General features: G+C 37.1%; 1 protein-coding gene across 2 annotated transcripts in view; it reads right to left on the reverse strand.

Moving 5' to 3' along the window:
* The window catches only part of XRCC5 (X-ray repair cross complementing 5), a 49,791-nt gene that overhangs the window by 18,442 nt on the left and 10,119 nt on the right, over positions 1–21,230 (reverse strand). Inside the window, exons 7-15 of one of the 2 annotated variants that reach the window (XM_077181592.1) lie at positions 19,041–19,155; positions 17,269–17,407; positions 15,102–15,214; positions 11,629–11,691; positions 10,825–10,962; positions 10,090–10,180; positions 8,750–8,877; positions 4,543–4,739; positions 151–241 (exon numbers count right to left, since the gene is read on the reverse strand). In XM_077181592.1, the coding sequence (XP_077037707.1) occupies positions 151–241; positions 4,543–4,739; positions 8,750–8,877; positions 10,090–10,180; positions 10,825–10,962; positions 11,629–11,691; positions 15,102–15,214; positions 17,269–17,407; positions 19,041–19,155 (1,075 nt within the window). The remainder of the gene's footprint in view (positions 1–150; positions 242–4,542; positions 4,740–8,749; positions 8,878–10,089; positions 10,181–10,824; positions 10,963–11,628; positions 11,692–15,101; positions 15,215–17,268; positions 17,408–19,040; positions 19,156–21,230) is intronic. The other variant, XM_077181591.1, reaches the window with a different exon arrangement.

Here is a 21,230-nt window from a genome sequence, read left to right on the forward strand (position 1 = left end):
TAGCAGAGTTTCAAATGTACAAGTAGACAGTATTTCAGTCATGTTTCAGCTAGAAACTCTCCTTTTATCAGGAATTCTGTATATTCACTACAATAGACTTACAGAATTAATCTTCCCCTTTGATAATCAGATTTGTAAAAATATGCTTACAGAGGTGATATTGCCTTCAGCAAGTTTCATAAGGCTAAAGCTCTCTTCCTCATCTTCAATTTTTGGTTTCTTAAGGCTGGGTTCATCTTCACTGCAAATGAGAAGGACAAAAATGAATATAAACACTTGAAGATGATGGTCCTGCCTACCAACTAGGGAGTCAATAAATTAATGAAATTTACACTGAACTAAAACTTCATTACATAACTGTTCCAAAATCAACACTCAACCATGCCTTATTTTTCCCTTGGGTTGCACAAACCAGAGAGTAGAAACAGAAATCAAACTTCATCTTCACATACAGCAAAGGCATCACTTGTTGAAGGTATGAGATTATTCCTGCTTATTTCAGGTGTGAATTTCCTTATACAGACCTCCTTCATCTTTCTAAATACAGAATATCTCCAAACACTTTATCTGGAATGTCTGTGTTGAGTTAGCCTTGATAATTTACAGTATATAACATGACATTTGGTATTTTCACTAGATTTTTTTTCTAAACATGAAATGTCAGTGAAAATTTACCATTTTCGTAGGACATTAATTTACTGTTCAATCACTACCTGCTAGAGCCTGTCTTGGAATTTACAGCTAATACAAACCTGTTTACACAATGGCTTTTGAGTCTAATGACCACTATTCTCCAGCAGCACATGAGAGCTCTGTAAACTTCCACCTTGTATTTGTTAAAAACTGACAACAAACTCCAGTTAAGCAGATCAGAACTCTCTTTGGACATTTTAAGCTACATCTCAAAATGCTTTTAAAAGACTATTTTTATTTTTAAAAGCTAATTGTGATTTTGGGCTACATTCTTACTTTGTCCTTAGAGGTAACATAGAGCAAGGTGTACATTCAAACTAGGAACTTAATTCTCACATGTAACATGCTACACTTTAAAGCATATCTCAGCAACAGAGGAAAATCCAGATAATCACAAAAGGGGAAGAAAATCAGATGCTGTCAGGCTACTGACACAGATGAATTGATTTCTATTTAAGAATGACTGAAAGCTACTGAGCAACCCAAAGGGCAAGATTTGTGTTCAAGGAATCCCAAAACAAAGTAACAAGTTTTTCTGAAAAATTCTACTACTATCAAAAGAAGAAACTGCTTGATGATGTAGGGACAAAGCCAGAGATCCTGGACTAGGAGCCACTTTTCATTGTGCAAGATTACAACTGATTGCAAAAACTGCATTGCACGTTACAGAAGCAATCAACTATTAGCAAGAACTTGTGGAGTCTTCCTTTTTGCTTTCTATAGCACACTCCTCCCCTACTTTACAATCACTGTCTATCTCACTTTGTTTCAGCAATCTTCTCTGTCCTTAATTTTGTCACTACCAAAATGAAATCCCTTCTCCTCAGCAACTCCTGTCATTCAGCATAACCTTACTTATCACTCTGGGAGAAATGATGACTTTAGCTATGCCTAAGGACAAGGATAGGATACCTTTGCTTCATTCTCAACTCTGCTGACTTTCTGGCTAACCTTGAACAAGTTGCTTGATTGTTTTGAACATCCAGTATGTCTCTCTGTAAAAGGAGAAACTGATACTTATCAACACCAGAGAGTTTAGAAGCTCCACGGGAACCAAAAAATCTTGTATATTAACATGGTCTGATGAAAGGTGTAAAGAACAACAAAAATTCTCTTCTAGAATATTTTCTTCCAAAAGTATATGGCAATCAATTTTCTTCTTTTTCTTCCTGCATTATTTTTACTGATTCAAAATGTTTTGGGATTGGAGGAAGGAGAAAATAAATGATGATGCTGCATTTAACAGCCTAGGACCAAATCTACAGTTGTCATTAATCAGTGCAGCACAGCAGAAACTAATGAATCCATAGCCATTTATACCAGCCAAGGATCTGACATTTAGAATATGCACTGATTAGCAGTATTTTTAAACTGCAAAACGTGCAATTACTATTTGAGAAAAATTAATAAAATACAAGATTAATTTAAAACACCCACTTCTACATTAATATAGAAGCCTTTCACATCCTACAAAGCTGGATGAGATAACAGCCTCTCCACAGCCAACCTAAGAAGGAAAAAGTAAAATGTTTTCTATATTATTGGAATTTTTTTTAAACTACACAGATCTTAAGCAAAAGTGATACAAATACTGAATACTGAAATCTCTATTAAGATATCATGCCTACAATTATGCTGCTTTAGTCCCATTAGACCTTAAAAATTAACAAAGAAGAATCTGGTCAATATGATGACAGGAGATACAAAACAGTTTTAGAAAACAAAAATAATGGTTAAGACATCTTTTAAACAACTTTTTCCAAATACTTAAGTGCAACCTACATCTTAGTATTAATAAGTTGAATCTCATAGAGCCATAGCATTTAGAATCACAGAATGGTTTGGGTTGGAAGGAACCTTAAAGATCACCCACTTCCTACACCCCTGTCATGGGCAGGGGCACCTCCCACCAAACCAGGCTGCCCAAAGCCCCACCCAGCCTGGCCTTCAACACTGCCATGAAGGGGCACCCCCAACCTCTCTGGGCAACCTGTGCAAGTGCCTCTGTTATTGAATATTTTCCTTCATCATTGTTACAGAGATGCACTTTCTTTATCCAGTGAATAAATTCTATTATCTCAGCTTTTCCCCAAACACAGAAGAAAAACACAGTTAAGACTGCTGTTGTAGCAATAATAAAATACTACCAGTCCCATTCATTACTACAGTAATACCATTTTTCTGCAATTTTTAAAAAATCTTAACTATCATTCATTCTTCTTTGTTTAGTTGAGTCTGTATTCTTTCACTTCCTTTACAACTTTTTAAGAAAAAAAAAAATCATTTTAATGCCCAATATCAATTTCTATCTACATTACTTTTACAGCTACTTTTATCACCTCTCTAAAGGAAACCAGTTTTTAAACAAAATAGACTTCCTTCTTGCTTGTCAGATGCTTTTGGGAAGATATATTTTAAAGCAACTAACAGTAATGGGTCACTGCATTTTGTTTAAATTCTCTCTCTAGCTTGTTTGAGCCCAATTTTTTGCCTTTTATTTCTAAAACGGCTCTACCACTTTTTAAGATATACACATAAATGTACATATGTACATAAACCCAGAGAAACTGGGGCATGGAGTAAGGAAAAGAGAATTTAATCAGTATGAACTTACAGACACACCAAGGCAACAGGAATATACTAAAATCAGCAACAACAACAAGAAAGCCAGGTGTTTCCCAGTCTGTAGACTGGAATGTGGTCTTAGTCTCAAGTAGCAAATTGTGGAGTCCTGGGTCATGTCTTCCCAAAGAGAAGATGCTGAGAAGGCTCCACCCAACCCAGAGGAAAGGACTGAGCTAAGCAAGAGCTCAACACCCCTCCAAGATGCCATTCCTAGTGCTGAAAGGACTGAACCAAAAATGACAAAATCAAGAGAGAAGGAGCTAACTGAGAACACTCCAATGTCTCAGGGACCCCACTAGTTACATTATAGATTTCAAGAAATTAATTTCTCAGAAGCAGATTTTGTTTATGCAAATTGATTTGGCTGGGGTGACAGCAAAACTGCAGTATCAATTTAGCATTTATTCTTCCTATCTGCAGCACAAATAAACTAAATACAGTATATTCAATAACAACAAAAATACTCTGTCTTAAAACTGTTCAAACAATAGCTGTTCCAGGAAGAGTTATAACAGCTTGATTTTTTTTGGAGAAAACCACATTAATTGCACAGCAGATAATAATGAAACTGCTTTTCTTTTGATATTCAAAATGAAAGCTAGACAATTACCTAAATCAAGCATGCTGAGAAGGAAGGCTCAACTTTATGGCTAATTTAAAGAGCCATGGCATTTATTCTGAGCTAAATTAGACACCCCCCCTGCCATTAGTGCTATTTGAACTCTTTTATAACCACCTCTAGGACAAACTGTCTGACCAGGACACAAGAAGCAATGCAACAGATTGCCCAGAAAGGATGCACAAGCCCTGAAGGTTTTCAAGGCCAGACTGTATGAATCCCTCCTTAGATCTCACAGGTGGTTTTGAGCAACAGGTTGACCAAGAAGCCTCCAGTAGGGTCCATTCTAATCTGATGGATTTTGTAATTCTGTGACAGCAAATACAGACATGAGGAACTTACATGAGTAAGTACAGGCTCCCCAGACATGAGGAACTTACTGGTTCCTATTGTGTCCTGCACTGCAACAGTATGAGCACCACTATTCACAAGATACTCCAGACATTCTGTGGCACCACAATATTCTCTATCTATCAACATTTTTTCCAGAGTGCAACTCATTGATTTTCTGTTCAAAAGATTCTGAGTCTGATTCATCCAGCAAAAACAACCTGATGTGTAAAAAAAAAAGTTTCAAAAAAATCCATAATACATTTCTAACGTACTTGTCTTTGAAGATGTCTTGTGCAGTCTTCTCTTCTTTTTTCTTGCCAACTTCCTTCAGGGGGAAAAGTGCTTTTACTCTTTCCAGAGGAGCCTGACACCTTTCTCTTACCACACAAGGCATCTCTAGCATTTCTAAAAGATTCTGTTCTATTGGTGGCAGTGGCTTATCAGCGTGAAAAGCCTTGTGCTGCAAACACTGCAAGAAACAAAACAGTCTGAGCAAAGTAGAACTTTCAATTATATTAAAAACTTACCATATGGTAAGTGCAAAATATCTTCCATATTAAACATACTATCTTTGTATTGCTGAAAAATATTCTGTCTCACAATGGACTGAAAGTTTATGATCAACTGTTTAAGGACATTATTAATGACATTAAACAAGAATTCTGATGCAGATGAGTGTTCCCACACTCATTGGAATGAGTGCTATGAAAATTATTAGAAAAATCCCAGGAATGAAACAGTCATCTGCAACTGTTCATATTTTTAGCTTCACTCTACCTTTAAAAAGCAGTTCTCTTATAAAACAGTGCCATGGGAGAGATTTCTATACACTTGAAAATTAAGTAAATGAGATCTATCCCAACTACACATTCCAGTTATTGTAACACTTTAATCTCCCTCAAAGAAATAATTTCCTCTTGGTCAATTACACTCAGTATGCATACAGGAGGAATGTTCACAAGCTTAAGAGAATGCAAATAGAAAGAGAGAATATTACATGTGCACAGGTGAGGCACAGAATATATGCATGTTTGGAACCTAGCTTTGAAAGGAGTAGGGAATGAAGGGGCCTGACAGATGCACAAAGCTGGAACAGATGGTGAGAGCTACAGAGAAGGATTTTTCACCCAAGTGTAGAGTCAGTGCACACAGTCACAGAGTCAAGCAGACAGGGAGAGATGAGGTTAATGAGGCAGGCTACAGAAATTCCATGGAGGGTTTTGGAAACAAAGTAAATATCTTCACAATTTTGTGAAGTGTGAAATAGCAATAGAGAGGTATGTGCATTTACAAATACACAGATACCAGTGCATGCACACAAACACATCAAAACATGTGATATACAAAGGAGACAAATTTTTTTCCATGTCCATGGTACTAGGAGCATTAGACATCCATATGGAGGTACCTACTCAGTAAACTAGGAATACAGCAGAGATTTGCTCCCCTGTTGGCTGTCAGACATGACATTCATTTAAAAAACAAAATCAAATCAAATCAAAGTTCCTATTCATACTGGAAATCTGCCAATACAGAAAATCAAGACAATATGTGACACATCAATACTGGTGTGTTTTCAGGCTGCCATTAACATTCCAGTCCATACTAGAACATACTGCCAAAAGGAGGCAGTTGTACAAGGCTACTGATTTGGAAACACTTGTAATGATTTAAGGCACCATTATTTTGAAAGAGTAAAAATGTTGCTGGGAGATGCAGTAATGGCTCTTGTGACAAAAAAAAAAAAAAATTAAGTTAATTCAATTAAACTCACAAAGCAAAAAAACCTAAGTCCCCTGTTATGCCTTTGTGTTTCAGGCTTTTGTAACTGACATCTTAATGTGTGCAGCTGCAGGAGCTGAGCAGACTGAGAGGCCACAGCATCCACTTGTACCTGTTTTTAAAGTAGATGACTACATCTCAAACTTGAGATGGCAGGTACTGTCAAAACTCAGGTGCTAAATGGAGACTAAGTTAAACAGACAACCTGGAGTTTGTAAACCAATACTGTCCCTCTTATCCTTGCTTCCCCCCTTCCTTCTGTGTCCAGCAAGGATCACTCCCACCCTCCCTGCTAGAGGAAACCCACACTGCCACTGCCTTGCAGACTCACTTCTATTCATGCATGCGGTCACCAAGGCACTAGCTCCTCATTGCTCTTCCTAATTTCTTACATCTCCATTTCTAGAAACACAGCCAGCTTTCAGAACAGGGGTCACACCAAGATACTGGTCAATGGACGTAATGAACTGGGCTTCACACCATTAATTCTGTGATAAGCAATGACATACATGCACCAACAGAACCACCATTGTGAGCAATTTGTTTATTTGCTAACAAATAAAATGCACTGCATTCCCTAATCGTCTTAGGTGATACAAATCCCTGTATTTAAGATGGACAACTTAAACAACAATGTTGGAAGTCTACCATTACAAAAGCTACAGAGGTTCACCTAATTTTTTGTGGAAGCAAGGAATAAAAGTTGAAAATCTAGATGTAGGATATTCCTCATCTTCCACTCCAGCAAGAATTAACAACTACTTCTCACCCACTCTGTCATTTCCTGATGCCTACCACTACTTCCAGAGATATAATTTAGCTTGATGTTTTTGTTTAAATTCTGGCTCTTGTCACGTATCATTCCAAATATCTTCATGAGGCAACAAAGCAAGGAAATGAAGTAGGAGTTCATCCTTTTCTTCAGAGTTATTTTTCAAAACCATTTATAGGTTCTATTCAGCCCAATCCACTTACTGGCTATAGTCAAAAGATGATGCAGAATTTTTCTTCACAGTTCTTAAGGAACCAGCAGTACTGTTTTGCCTAAGAACAAAATACTAAGAATCTGGGATATCTTCACAGCAAAGGAGAGAACAACTTACACAGATTAATAACAATTTTTTAATCATACACACAAATGGGGCTGAGTGTGGCCAAAAGCACTAAGGGGACTGACAGTTTAGGGCTTTCTGAACAGCAAGGACAGAAATTGCATCCTATCCCATGAAATCAGTAAATGCTTTTTCTACCAGTAGCACTCACCCTTACAAAATCCTATAATCCTCTAAGGAAATTGGCAAGTTACTCAGTTACCCTCTTCCAGCAGCAATTGACTCAAGTGCTGGAACACTACCATCACACTGTTTCAGAAGACAAACAGTCTAAAAAAAACATCTTTCACCAATAGAAGACATTCACTAAACTAAAAGAATGCAAAACTCTATCTAGCAATATAACAGAGGAAATCCTACCTAAGTACTTCATTTAAAAGCAATGCCCAAGATTTGTAATATCCAAGCTTAACAACCCTTCCAAAAATAAGAGTTGTGAAGAGGTCAGCTCATTTTAAGTTCTTGCCCTGCAATAACCTCCAACTGATCAAATCTTGCACTCAGTTACACACTGTCTTGTCAATATGACTGGCAGAACTTGATGAGACCTCTGAGTTCTTCAGGTGTCAATCAGAGTAGGGTTGAAGACAGTGGGCTTACATGTGTTCCTGAAGCACACATTGACCTTCAGATCCTTTGGTTATTTTAACAACACTGAGGAAGCAAGGCTTTGGGAAGCTAGGGTAAGCTTTCTTAATTTAAAAAAACATCTTCTTCCTACTTGTAAACCGAAATAAATCATGTGGAATTGCTGAGATATGAACATGATTGCTATAATACCATTTTTGGTCAATTTTCAGAGCAGAGTCACACATTCAATATATCTCCATGGTTCTGCATACAGCACAATTCTGCAGTTGCTTAAATTGCAACATAATTTTCTTTATTTTTGAATTTGCTGCGTCATTTTTTAAACACTTGGATTCCAATGTATAATTAAGTCTCTCATCCTCACAGTTGCAATGAAAGTCTTCGTGATATGAAAGGAATGCAAATCAAAATGGAGACAGCTTGATATAATAACTGCAGGAAGCGTGAACTGTTCTGTTGGCTCGTAAAGTGCATCAGCTTAGACACCCCAACAGAACACTTTAAATGTCAACAACCTTAATAACCATTTATTACTGATCCAGTTTCACCTCAGACTGACCTGGTTTGGAATACTGCTAGATGCAACACTGCACAGAAAAGTCATGGGACACAGAATGAGAAGCTGAAGATATCCCCAATTTTCAGCCAATTTTTCTCTTTGTCCAAAAGCTGAAGACTGAATCTAAGTCTACAATGCAGTGTTGAGAGGCAAGTTTTAACTTGCCTAGTCTGTGTGCCTATGAATATCACTGATGCTGTTGTGGACACCTCAGCACAGGTATAATTTCCCTTGCTTCCTGGAAACTAGAAATTTTAAAGATACATCTATGTCAGGGACAGCACAGAAATCACCGGTTACCACATACTTTAATGCCAGAGATTTATTTCTGCATTTTCACAATGAAGATCTTTCCAACGTGAATCAAAGAAAGACAGAAGGCTGAAAAGTCTTAAGAAAAAAAGTTTTTTAAAAATACCATATAGTTCATCTCACCTGATATAATCTCTGAAAATGAGGGTTTGGAATTTTGCTGGGCTTAAATAGATCCTCAAATGTTTCTTCATCTTCATGAACCAAATTCATAGAATCAATCAGTGAGTCAACAGCAGATAACTGATCCACTAAGGCAGCAATTACATACAAAGGAAGATTAAATACACTTGCAGATGGATGCATTTCTTGAGACAATTTATAAATGAAGATTTGCTTCACAATGCAAGATTTTCACCCAGTCATTACATGCCACAGAACACACTGCAGCTATGGATGTGCCAATAAAGAATATGGATAATGGACACAATAATAAACCCCTGCTTTATTTAAGGACTACAGTGTAAAGTCATAAAGACTTTTCCCCCAAGACCTCAATTATTGTTGCCTTTCTGCTTTAGCTTTTCTTCTTTTTCAAGATGTTTTCATTTGCAACAGAAGGTTTATAGGCCACTTAGAAAATAAGGATAACAGTTGGTTTGCAAAACTAAATGGCATAATATAAATTTTTAAAGTTATGATTGCAAATTAACACAGTTCACAATAGCCAGCTACTGCTTTGGTAAGACAGGTTTTAGATTTGTTATCAAACTGCTAGTTACAGGCAAGAAAACAGAAACAGCTATAGAAACAAACCAGCATGCTAAATATACCCTGACGTGCAGGTGCCCATTCAATGCATCTCATAACAAATGAAAGAAGCAGGAGTGGATTTTAAATTACATCCACTTAAGACTCATTGCTGTGCAAAACTCTCAGAACAGCAAGTCAAGTTTTGTAGTAGCTGCATGTTCTCTAAAGATGCCATCCATCTCAAGCTGGACACCAATAAGCACACAGTTTAATAACACTCCACAGAAAATACTGTCTTTGCCTTTGTACATTATATTAACAGGCCATACTGCAAATGGCTACAGGACCAGCTTTGCACCAACAGAGCAGCTGCCTCTGTTCTAATTCTAGCTAGCTAATCACACACTGCAGATCCCACAAGGTTTGGTCATTTACTCTCACAAATGAGTTCAAAGATCAAAGGATACAGAGGACTAATTGCAGCTCTCTATCACAGGAACCTGTGAGACTCACAATGCTGTCATTTAACAGGACAGTTGAAATACTGCATGCAAACTTAGGTCTGCTCAGCCTGCACCTGAAGTGCCAAAGCTTTAACACACCTTTACACTTCAAGATGACATCACCATAATGGATGCCCAAATACCTGGGTGTTTTCCTAAGCCAAAATAACAACAGAACTTATGCTTTCATTGGTGAGCAAATATTCTAAGATGCTCTAAAAGAGTTAGAAGACAACAATCAGGTTTCTTGACCAGCAAATGTCTTACCTGTAGGAATGCATTTTTTACTGTTTTTCAAGGATGAAAATACATATTGTCTTAGGTCTTCCATATAGGGTAGCTGCACATAGATGAGACACTGTGCAAGAGGAAAGAAAAAACAAATGAGCCTGAAGAAAAAAAAAAACCTGTATCCCCAGAGTGCCATGTCAGGGCAATCTAAAACCTAAGAATAATCTGAAGATGTAATGTCTGTGCACACGAAAACACTTAAAATATGTATAGAGCATCAGAATCAGAATAAAACACAGCATTATATTTTATAACATAGTGATGGCTATACTTGATTTTTCTGCTTGTGGAATAAAGACCTCCCCACCCATCTGATCCCTTTTTCTCGTGCAGAGTTCCAATTATCCATGCTTTAAATATCCAATACATTGGCGCTTTGGGAGGTTTTATCACAGCTTAGTGTATTCCAAAGTCAAAAGCTGGATTTGGTTTTTTTAACATTTCTCTGCCTCATTTTTTTCTTTATTCAATTACCTCCTCCAGTTCATACCACCCTAAATAATTGCTTTGCATCTTTTATGTTTATACCCTTCAAAAGTCTGAAGATTGTTGTGTCCGCCCCCACCTCCGTCACGCTCAGCCATGCTATACATATTTAGCTCTTTCAATAGTCTCTCGTAAGAAAGATCAGGGGAAACATATGCTGCAAAAGTTCTGACATACTGTGTTGCTTCTGGGTCTCTCTGCAGAAGGCTAAGAGAGAAGAATTACCTCATATGTATCCTTAATATATGGAAAAGCTACTCCAATTTGTGGATAGCATCTTCTATCATAAGCATAGCGCACTACAGCCACCACTTTCATCTCATCCAATGCACGAACAAGCGCAGAAAAAGCAACTGCTGCATTCTGGAGGGAAAAAAGAAGTCGAAAAAATCATGCAAGTTCTTAATCATGAAATACATCTTTCACAGGGAATTCAACAGCATTGATTTAGTCAAGACTAGTTTCCATTTCAGCTATAACTTTAACACAAGCGTTTTTTCATGTTCATAAATCAAAGAAGCAGAAAGGTCAAATCTCATCACGATAGTGGTTCCATTCAAAGCTGAGCCAACTTTAGATTCAGCACATTCCACCTTTTTCAGCAGGTGTGAAGAACTCTCAGAGGTTTTGCATGAGATAGCAAAAGGGAGGAAAGTCCCTTAAAGGAACATATTAGAGCTCCACAGTGAGCTTTTTACCTCCAGTTCTTTGAAGGTCTGTTCTAAATAACACAGTGACAGGGCACACTGTTGCTCTGCATGAGAATCGACTTCAGCACCAATTTCAGGTTCCTCACAACCTTGCTCAAACATAGTATCTACCAGTTTTTCATTATTCATGAGATACTGTATTCATTTGGGGTTTAATCCAACTTCTTTTTAACCTACTAGGCAATGAAATAAGACATTTCTGTAAACTGCATTAAAAGTATTTATTAACAAAGAAAGACAGGACAATCTCAAGCATCACTACTATTCTTTTCTGTTCTGCAGCAAAATACATTCAGCATTACACTTCAGTTTACCTTACCGCATCATCTTTGGCTGCAAAGACCTTCAGAGCTTGGTTGCCCATGTAGTAATGCCTCTTGATCTACAGATTCAAATGGTAAAGAGTTAGACTGACCAAAAGGTCACCAATACAAGTGGACCAATTAAATTACAAAACAACTAGCATTACTCAAGTCAGAAGTCACTAAATTTAATTACAGTGCATAGAGGTTAAAGCCCTGTATTTGTCTCATATCTCCATTTATCACTTAATATGGATATTCAGTCATATTGGATAGGATATTATCACAGCCTCCTAGAGGTGGGCAGGAATGAAAGACAGTGCTACTGGCAGCTGTTACCAGTCTGAATTCTACTTCAGTAAATCAAAAGTCACTGTGGAAAACTACGGTAGTTAATACAAGGCCTAAACCTACCATATCCACGCTATTAAATTTTTCTACCAAAGATACATCAAAAAGGAGCCACAAGAAGTCTCATCCTTAATTAATAAAGCTACTTCAACACCAACCCAGAGTATATACAGCTGGGCTAGCAAAGAAGAACTTCTGTTAGCAGAGTTTATTCTATTCATGACCATGGCTGAATCTAAAACAAAAAGGAAAAAGAGTTTCATCAAGGGGCATCACTGGAACAGCTGGAGCTACAGCAGCTCACACACACACAGAAAGCCTACAATCATAGGAGACCTGTCACAAAGATCACATTCTACTATGGACACTGATTAAAATAACCTCTCTTTGTTAAAGAAAAAAACCTCTTTACATTACAGTCTCAGAACTAACGTCATTATATCTTTGATTTTTCTTTCATTCATTTCACCTTTTTATTTTATCTTCTTTATTTAGCAAATTACCATAAGGCTGTTGAAGTCAGTGACAACCTGCAGCAGAGCAGGTCTGTCCACTGTTTTACAGCACGATTCTTCAGCTCAGATTATTCTACCTGCAATCCTTCTTTCCTGTTCTGTCTCTAAATGCTCAGAAAATTTTACATTCAGTATAGTATACATAACTACATGTGTGTATCACTACACCTTTTTTTGTTTGCAAAAGAAATTGTCCCTTTGTAATATTTTCAGGTATTATTTCTTGATTTACATGGCATGGCTTATAAATTAGAAATCAAAGTTTAAGCGGCCTCTGATCTTCTTTCCTGAGGGATGTGAACAACTCAGGAAAAGAATATAAGGTGGTTCTATTCCTTATTTAATTATGTATTTGGAGCTGTTCCAGTTTTTCTAGTCAATAACGAATCATCTTTCCATCAAAGTTTTTTAAAAAGCAATTTAATATAAAACATACATTTGAGTAGTGTCAGTTTTATCATTCCAAACAATAAAATTTAGGAGGCAAAACTTAAGATAACATATGGGTCTTGAAAATTCCAGCTGTAGTTAAAACTTCCTGATATCATACCTACCTATCCACTATAATTTTAATCCTGCAAGCACGCCTGAGTAATTTTATTCCACTGAGGGGATGTGCAGCTACTACTGTGCATAACTACTCATACTCCTGGCTACAGGACCAGAGTACACTTGAAGATATAATTTCTGTTTCTTATGAAATCCAGAGACAAGAGGAGTATATAATAAAAATTAATTAAAAGCAATCAATATTTGGTACATTGAAAAATTTTAAAAACAACTTGTTAATTCTTTTATGCATATTTATGTGACTCAAAAAGTATTCCTAAAATTAACTGTAACCCTACAATTATTAACTATGTATTTGAAGGCATTACCACACTATCTGACCAACAATGGGAAAATAAAAATCCACATGAAATAACAGTTTGCTCACAGGAACACTATATTCCTCATCTGCTTTTCTCTAAGTTTCCATTTTCAAATAAAGTCAGACTAAGCTGAAACAGGAGGCCAAACTCCAGCATAAGAAAACTCTGCACACAGCAAAATACATCTTGCAGAACTAAATGACAATAGCAAGACTCAGCTGGAGGCCAATAATGTATGAAGAGATCCAAGAAATTGTCTCATTGGAACACAGGATTCAGACACATTTCACTTATTATTAGATCCAGTTTCTGGTACAGGAGGTAGCACTCCCTAACATCTCTCTGGCCCAGGCCAATTTAGGGCACATAAGCTCAAGCATGAATGAGATGCTTCCTTGATCAATCACTTGCAGTGCACAGCTCCCACATTACTCAACAACTAAGTCTGAAAGTCCTCAGGGAGCAACCAGGTTACAGATTCCAGTTGGGCTGGCTTCTCCTTTCAGTAAATCACATTACTTCCTGGCTCCTCAGTGCTTATGTTGTGGAACACCGCACTGCAGTAGTCTAATGACACATCTAGCAACATGCACGAGGTCTCTGTGTCACCTGTATTGTAAAGTAAGAAGATGTTTAGTTACATCCATTTGGGAGCAAGCTCCCACAGATGCTTCCTAATTCATTTGCATATTTCCTTCATTGTAAAGGTGATGATGCCTTAGCCTTTATCAAGAGCTCTCCTTTGTTTAGGCAGTGAGAGATTTCAAAGAGCAGGAGGGCTGGGAGCTGTCAGAAGTGAAGGTGTAGAACTGCCATGATATCATTTCAGTTTTGACTGGTGAAGAGGACTGGGTGTAGGTAACTCCAAGATGAGTAAAGTTTCAGTCAGAAACTTTTTCAAAGAAAAAAGATGGGGAGCAGCTTAACATCCACAGCAATTACTTGGCACTCACATCTCTGTGCTCTCTCCTCGTGAGTCCTTCTTGAAGAACAGTTTTGTTAAGCCTTTGCCTAAGGCTTTGCTAATGCTTAACTCCTGGATTTTCTGAAGAAAATCACCTTGTGCTGGGTAACTTTTATTAAAGTACTTGCTCAAAGTAAGTTTCTTACAACTGTCAGGGACAACAAACAGCAAAGTCAATACCACAAGTAGAGATAAGTGCATTACAAACACTGAGCATCTCACGGAAATATGGAGAGCTTTTGAATTATGCTACCTTTGTCTAAGAAGTCTTCACTATATTTAAGTTTTTCACAATAGAAAGAAGAGACCAGTCATGGTTCACAAACTAATCCTTATGGAATTGAGAATGAATGGAGGTAGCTTGAGGCTTTCTTTAACATCACTTTAACATTGAGGGAGAAGCTTCTGTTAAGAAGCAGCCATACTCTTGGCTGGACAAAGCCCAGAAAGGCTGCTGCCTGAGCTGAACAGAACACAGACTATTAAAGTCTGTGAGATGAAATGAGACTACAATACCTCTGTCTCCTCTTTGCAGAGATCTGAGTTCAGTGACTCTGGCTTCACTTGAGGGACCAATGACCACACTTATGAGCTTCTTTCCTTCACAAGACCATATATGCTTACATGCACTAGAATCAGCAAATAAGTCAGCCCTGCATACCTGAGTGGAGATGTCCCATTCCCAATACTGAAATCCAACACAACACCATGACTTCACTGAATTCAAACCAAGATCAAGTGTCTTGAATAACCCAGGAAGCTGAATAGGAAGACATTTAGTATCACACCTGTGAGGATCTAGTGAATCCCAAAACAGAAAAACACTTTCCTTCTGTTTTGTATTTCATTTGCTCTTCATCTTCCTTGGAAAAAGGAACTATATCACTCCCATACCGAAAACCTGGAGAACGAGAGAAGAGCATCTGGTAAGCATATGGGCCTACAATTTTAACACTGAAATTAGCTCTCTGAATATTTTAACAATGCATTCATGCCCCACAGCTACGTTCCACACATGCTCATCAAATTACTTTCCCTGTTAACAAAAAAAGCCCAAACACCCATAGACACATTTTGTACTTCACAAAGCACTCCTTGTACATCATTTTATGTAACACAAGTACTCTCAGAGAGCAGGAAAGAAAATAAGGGAACATCTTGCCTAACAAAGTTATGCTCACAGAATAGATTTAAGCAAATCAGAATAGATTTCAGCAAAGAGATTGCAACACTCTGCAAACGGAATACAAGCAACCTCAAACATACCACAAATCATATCACATGAGGTGACACCAGAAGAGATTCAGAAAATAAAATGTGCTAATAGTAGAAGCAAGGTACACAATGGAAAACCAAAACACTCTTGGTATGCAGAACTGGTCTTTTTATATATTTCTGTATTTTACTTCCCATGCCATACATTACAGGTATATGTCCACAAAATAGGGAGCTGTAATTTCTCAGAGGTATCATCTGCTCCAACTGCTTATTCTCCTATCTCAGCTTCCAATATCCTTCCTGTAATGCTATCACTTTATTATGTTGCCACAGACTAAGGATGATATCCTCAGGTGTGCAGAAAGCAGAAGGAACAGAGATAAATCCTTGGATGAAAAACCTATAAGCAGATACATTTTCCTACAAACTGAAAAGCAAACACACAGAATGAAAGAAATTTCAGTACGAGAGATCATATTTTGTATTTGCAGCAAATTATGACATTTCTCAAAAGATTCAGTGAAGTCCAGGAGGCATCAGGAGCTCTTTTAGCATTAGAAATATCACACCACTGACAGGGAAATCTTTTATCTCTTTTGTTTACATTGAACTGCTCACCACTTCTTTTTACTAGTATCCCACAACTACTTACTAACTGAAGCAGTCAGAAGATTAGCTGAGAACAGACGCAAATCCTCCAAAATGCATTCTCTGTAAGAAGTGGATTTTTTTACACAGTTTTGAAGTTGTAAAATGTAACTAGACTATCTTTTAACCATCATTTTTGATTAAAGAAGGTCACATTGTCGTTGGGACTTTATCTGATACTGCTATGAAACACCTATGAATGCTAAAATTGAAATAGATTAAATTAAAAAATACAGCTTATTCTAATTTTCAATTTATGTTATTCATCTGACAGCACTCTCGATTCTGTTATCTGAATAGTTCTGCTCTTTATAGTTAATATACTTGCCCTACTTGTGTGGGATTGAAACAGAAAAGGAAAGGAAAAAAACAAGGAGCAAAATGTATCTATACAATCACAAAAAATGAAACAGATTTGCTTAACTCAATTTTTAAAAGTAAGTACACTATTTCCTGCTGTTTCTGGGGCCTGTAGTCTTCTAAGGAAATTAATCTGCTCAGAAAGAAGCTGCAGGTCATAAAGGGTATGTTGCGTACCACTACTTCAGATTGATCCTGTTATAGTACAGCAAAGCTGGTACTCTTGAACACTAAACCCTCCTTTGATGGCTTCATCTTTCCAAGTGCAGAAAAACTAGAGCAGTTGCTCATCTACAAAAAAGCAGCACTATGAAAGCATTCATGTTATCAGTACAAGTGAAGATCTAAAAATGGAGTAGTGGTAGCAGAACTACTCACTACAGAACTGAGATATGGCCTTCCACAGTGTGAAGTTCAGAAAGCTGTAGTGCCTTCTAAGCTCCATCTGTTGTTATTATTATTATTGTTGTTGTTAGTTCTATTATTCTTATTCCCATTGTCCTTATTATTCCTATTATTATTATTCCTACTACTGGCAAAGTAAGATTTTTTTCTAATTATGTGAAAACAAAGTCTCATGTAACAGTCTCTGCTCCACCAGCCTACAGGGCTCACATTCTAAGATCACAGCGAGGCTTCAAGGTATAAAACTAAGAGGCCCTTAGGTGACCTAAGAGGCCAAGACATTATCTTCCCTTTGTCTTCAGGGTGCACTTAAAGATGTCATACCTTGAATAGTGTCATCTTTCTGAACCTCTGTCTCATCATCATCATTCAAGCAGTAAACAGTTTCTTTTTGCACATCCTCTTTTCTGAGGGTTTTAGCATCCACAATTGCCCAAAGTTTTTTCACCCTCTCTTCTGTGACCTTGGTATCAGAATTCAAAGAAAAGGAATGTTTAACATTTCAGTGGGATCCAGAGTACTTACCAGAACACACAAAAAATCCTTAGCCTGAGTGCTGCATTGTTTTGCCAACAAAAAACTAATAAAGACTGTCAAATAATGCATCTCTGGCTGCTACCACGTGCTTTCAGCACTGCTCCATCTGTATGAGACCTAACATACGAACTGTAGCATATTGACAGCATACTTGTCCTGGTTTTTCATTAAACCTGTAGGTTAAGCCATTTGTGGAAGTCTGAGTCACAGTATGGCATGTAACTTGCTTGCTATGCAATTTACTACCTCCAAATGTATAAATACTTTTGACAAAGCATTAAGAAATATGTTAAAGATACAGTAAGACTGAATGTTCACTCAGTTTGCTTGGCCAAGTTTTCCATCAGACTTACTACACTGCAGGATAAAAATACCTTATTTTACTGCAACTTCCCCAAAAGGCAAAAAGATCCCAGTTACATTATGGGACTTGGGAGGGAAAGAAGGAATAAGTATTTACAATGACTGAATGTTTCCCAACTACAGGGAAATAAAACTGCTTTCTTTTCTCTCTGTTTAAGTGAAATTGATGGTAGAGCTAGTACATGTGAAGAAAAATGTAGAGCTGAGCAGAAACCAGTAAAGGCAGAATAGAGCATGTCAGTATGACATACATACATATGTATGTACACACATATGACCTCAGGCCAGTCACTCAGTTCATGTTGCTTATTCTCCCAAACTTACTTTATTTTGTGTGTAAACATCTTTGGGAGGGGACTCTTTCTGTCTATTTGCACTGGTCTGGCACAATAGCCTAATAAAATAAATTTAGTAACTATAAATAGAAAGTTGATGCCTTTCAAGGCTAGTATACCCAGCTCTCAGACTTCAGATATATTTCATCTTCATAATATCAGGCTCAGTCTCATGTTGAAACAGCAAACCAATTAAACTCCATCTCACCAGATCCATCAATATTGCCACACTACACAGTTACCTATTAACTATTCTATAACTAGAAATTTGCACATTCGCTGCCTTTAAACACACTTTTTCCTAGGACTGATTAAAGGAACCATATCAACTGTAAGAAACAGAGTAGGGCCAAGCTCTGCCAAACAGTACAAACAGGCTGAAAAAACAGACCTTTTATTCCAAGTCTGAAATAACAACAGATGTGATTTGAAACAATGGCTGGTAAAACATTTACACCCACCATTTTATGCACACATGTCCAAAATTCCTCTCGTGCCTAGGGCTTAGAAATATATATAAAGTCTCACATATCACTGATGCTGAATGTAAATCTTCAATCACAGCATTCTTAATCAGGGTCATCAACTCCAATACCACTAAGTGCCAGAGCAGACAACAATTACTCCTATTTCTGTACCTTATGAATTTTAGTTATTTAATGTGTATGGTGAAGTTAAAGTTGCTGTGGGAACCAGAATTTTAGATGTACTGGCTTCTAACCAAACAAAAATCTCTATCGCAATTATCTGGATGTTGTTTTATCTTTATTTTCTCAGCTTTAAGAGAAAAAAAAACCCAACATGTAGTGGCACCTAACTTGCTGCCAAATTGCACTAGAACATATGATTTTACACACTTACTGATTTGTAGGCCACAATCCTTATAGACAAATTAGGACCAATAGTGAGCTGGCAGGGCCAAGGCATAGGCTTCCTTTCCATTTTCTTAAACATTGAAAGGCGTTCCAGGCTCTCTCTAAATGAAGGAATCAGGAAAACAGCAATGAACTCTGGTGAACTGTAATAAAGTATTATAGACAATGCACTCTCCTTAAGGAAATGCAGGGGTCCAAACTGTTCCAGCTTAGATTGCATAAAGCAAATAAGCTGGGTCAATAATCTTACCACTACCCACTGTCAGAAAAGAGAATGACAAAAAGAAGTGGTATAGTAGATTATCCCCATCCTGAGCCTTTATGATGGTGTGACACCAGGGCTTAAAGGCACTGTGTTAGATCTAGTGATAAAACCACACAATTGCTTCTTAAGCATTTTCCATTTTTCTGTGCTCATCCAATTAGGGCATGTAGCAAGCTGAACAACACAAATTAGAAAAGGCTCTCTAAGTGGTAAAATGCTTTCTATAGGGAAGCTAAAGAAATAAAGAATCCAGTTTCAATTAACAGGATTTTGTTTATGCAGAAATTAACTTTTGACACTTTTTTAATACAGTACTAGTGAACTCATTAATTTAAGGGCATTCTGTCATAGTGAAAGAAGTTACTTCAACTATTTCTAGCCTAAACAGCAGATATACAAGTTAAAAAAAAGAAAAAAAAACACAAAAAAAAAGGAACTGTAATGAATTTATACTAAAGCGTTAACTTAATTGCACAACTTTTAGCAATGGAGTCCAAAATTAACAACTCACCGTAATTTATAATATATCATTGTGAATTCAAATAGGCTTGCCCCCCTAAATAGCTTTCAACTAATACAAACTGTATTGGTAATTTGGCTCTAAAACTCCAACACAGAAAAAGCTCTCAATTTTTTTTTTTTTTATTGCATGATAAAGCAAAGATAAAACAAAGCTGAACTACTCCTTTTCACATTATGATAAAACCTGGAATCCACCACTCTTGATTAAAGCACTTGTCTGGCAGAAATCAAGATCAACTCCTAAAATTATCAGTAGAGAATTCAACTTGGCATTCTACTTTTCAGGTTTCCTAGTATGAACAGGGTTGTTTTTTTAAATTCTAAATGCACAATGAAAGGCAAAAACACACTGAGATTTTTATCTGAGATAAACACTGAATTTCCTTTTTAGTTTTGGAGGGTTTTTTCCCTTAGGGAAAGGAAGATTTTTTTTTTGCTAGCAATAAAGACATCAAAATAGAATTTTAAAAAAGAACATGGCACTACATCATTAGGAGTACTGCAACACATACATTCAGGGATGAGCACAAAAATCAAATATGTAAGTGCCAAATGCCTAAAAATGTAATTTAAGCTCAATTTATTATCTCTATTCTTTAATTTCTTATATTTACAGAAGAAAAATGTTGCCTGTAATTAAAGATGACCCAGTCAATAAAACATTTCAGCTTTTATTTTATGAACACAACCTTTCTTCTCTGTTCTGCAATCTCTTCCCTCAAAACCCAGAGGCAGCAGAAGTACCTCCTGTCTAAGAGGCCAAATATCATAACAAAAAAATCACAACAAAACCTCCTCACTCACTTTCCTGGCATGGCTAATTTATTTTTGAAATATTTTTACCAGCAGGAATAATTAATCTAGGAAAATGGAGAGTGTTTCTGTGTTGGCCAATTATCATGACAGATTTGCAAAGCTGACTTCTTAAAGCTTGATAAGCAACTTAATTGTATCTAAAACCTCACATACTCTTAAACAACTTTTCCAACTAAAGCTTTAATCTACTATCCAAATGCCTATTTATCCAGAGATTTTGGATTTCCCCTGAAAGTATGGCACAAAGACAGCTTGTAAAGTAGCAAGAGTCTCTGATAAAAAAAAAGTATAAAGAGGCCAAGCCACATGGTAGGTTCATGCATATGGATTATCCTAAAGGATAAATGGGCCAGGAAAGATTCTGCTTTTCTGTGCAGTCTTTGAAGCAGTGACAAAGCCTGCTTTTTTCTAGAGCCTCAGACTGCTCTGTTGACTAGCACAGAACACAGACACAATGACACATGTCTCTTCAGTAATGCACAGTAATGCTCAAGGAGAAGCTTCTCTGGCTGCTGAGGTGCAAAGCTGACCAGCTGAGCTGGGGAAGGGAAGGAAATCCCACAAATAAACTGA

The sequence above is a fragment of the Agelaius phoeniceus genome, chromosome 7, assembly GCF_051311805.1.
Source record: "Agelaius phoeniceus isolate bAgePho1 chromosome 7, bAgePho1.hap1, whole genome shotgun sequence".
Taxonomy (NCBI): domain Eukaryota; kingdom Metazoa; phylum Chordata; class Aves; order Passeriformes; family Icteridae; genus Agelaius; species Agelaius phoeniceus.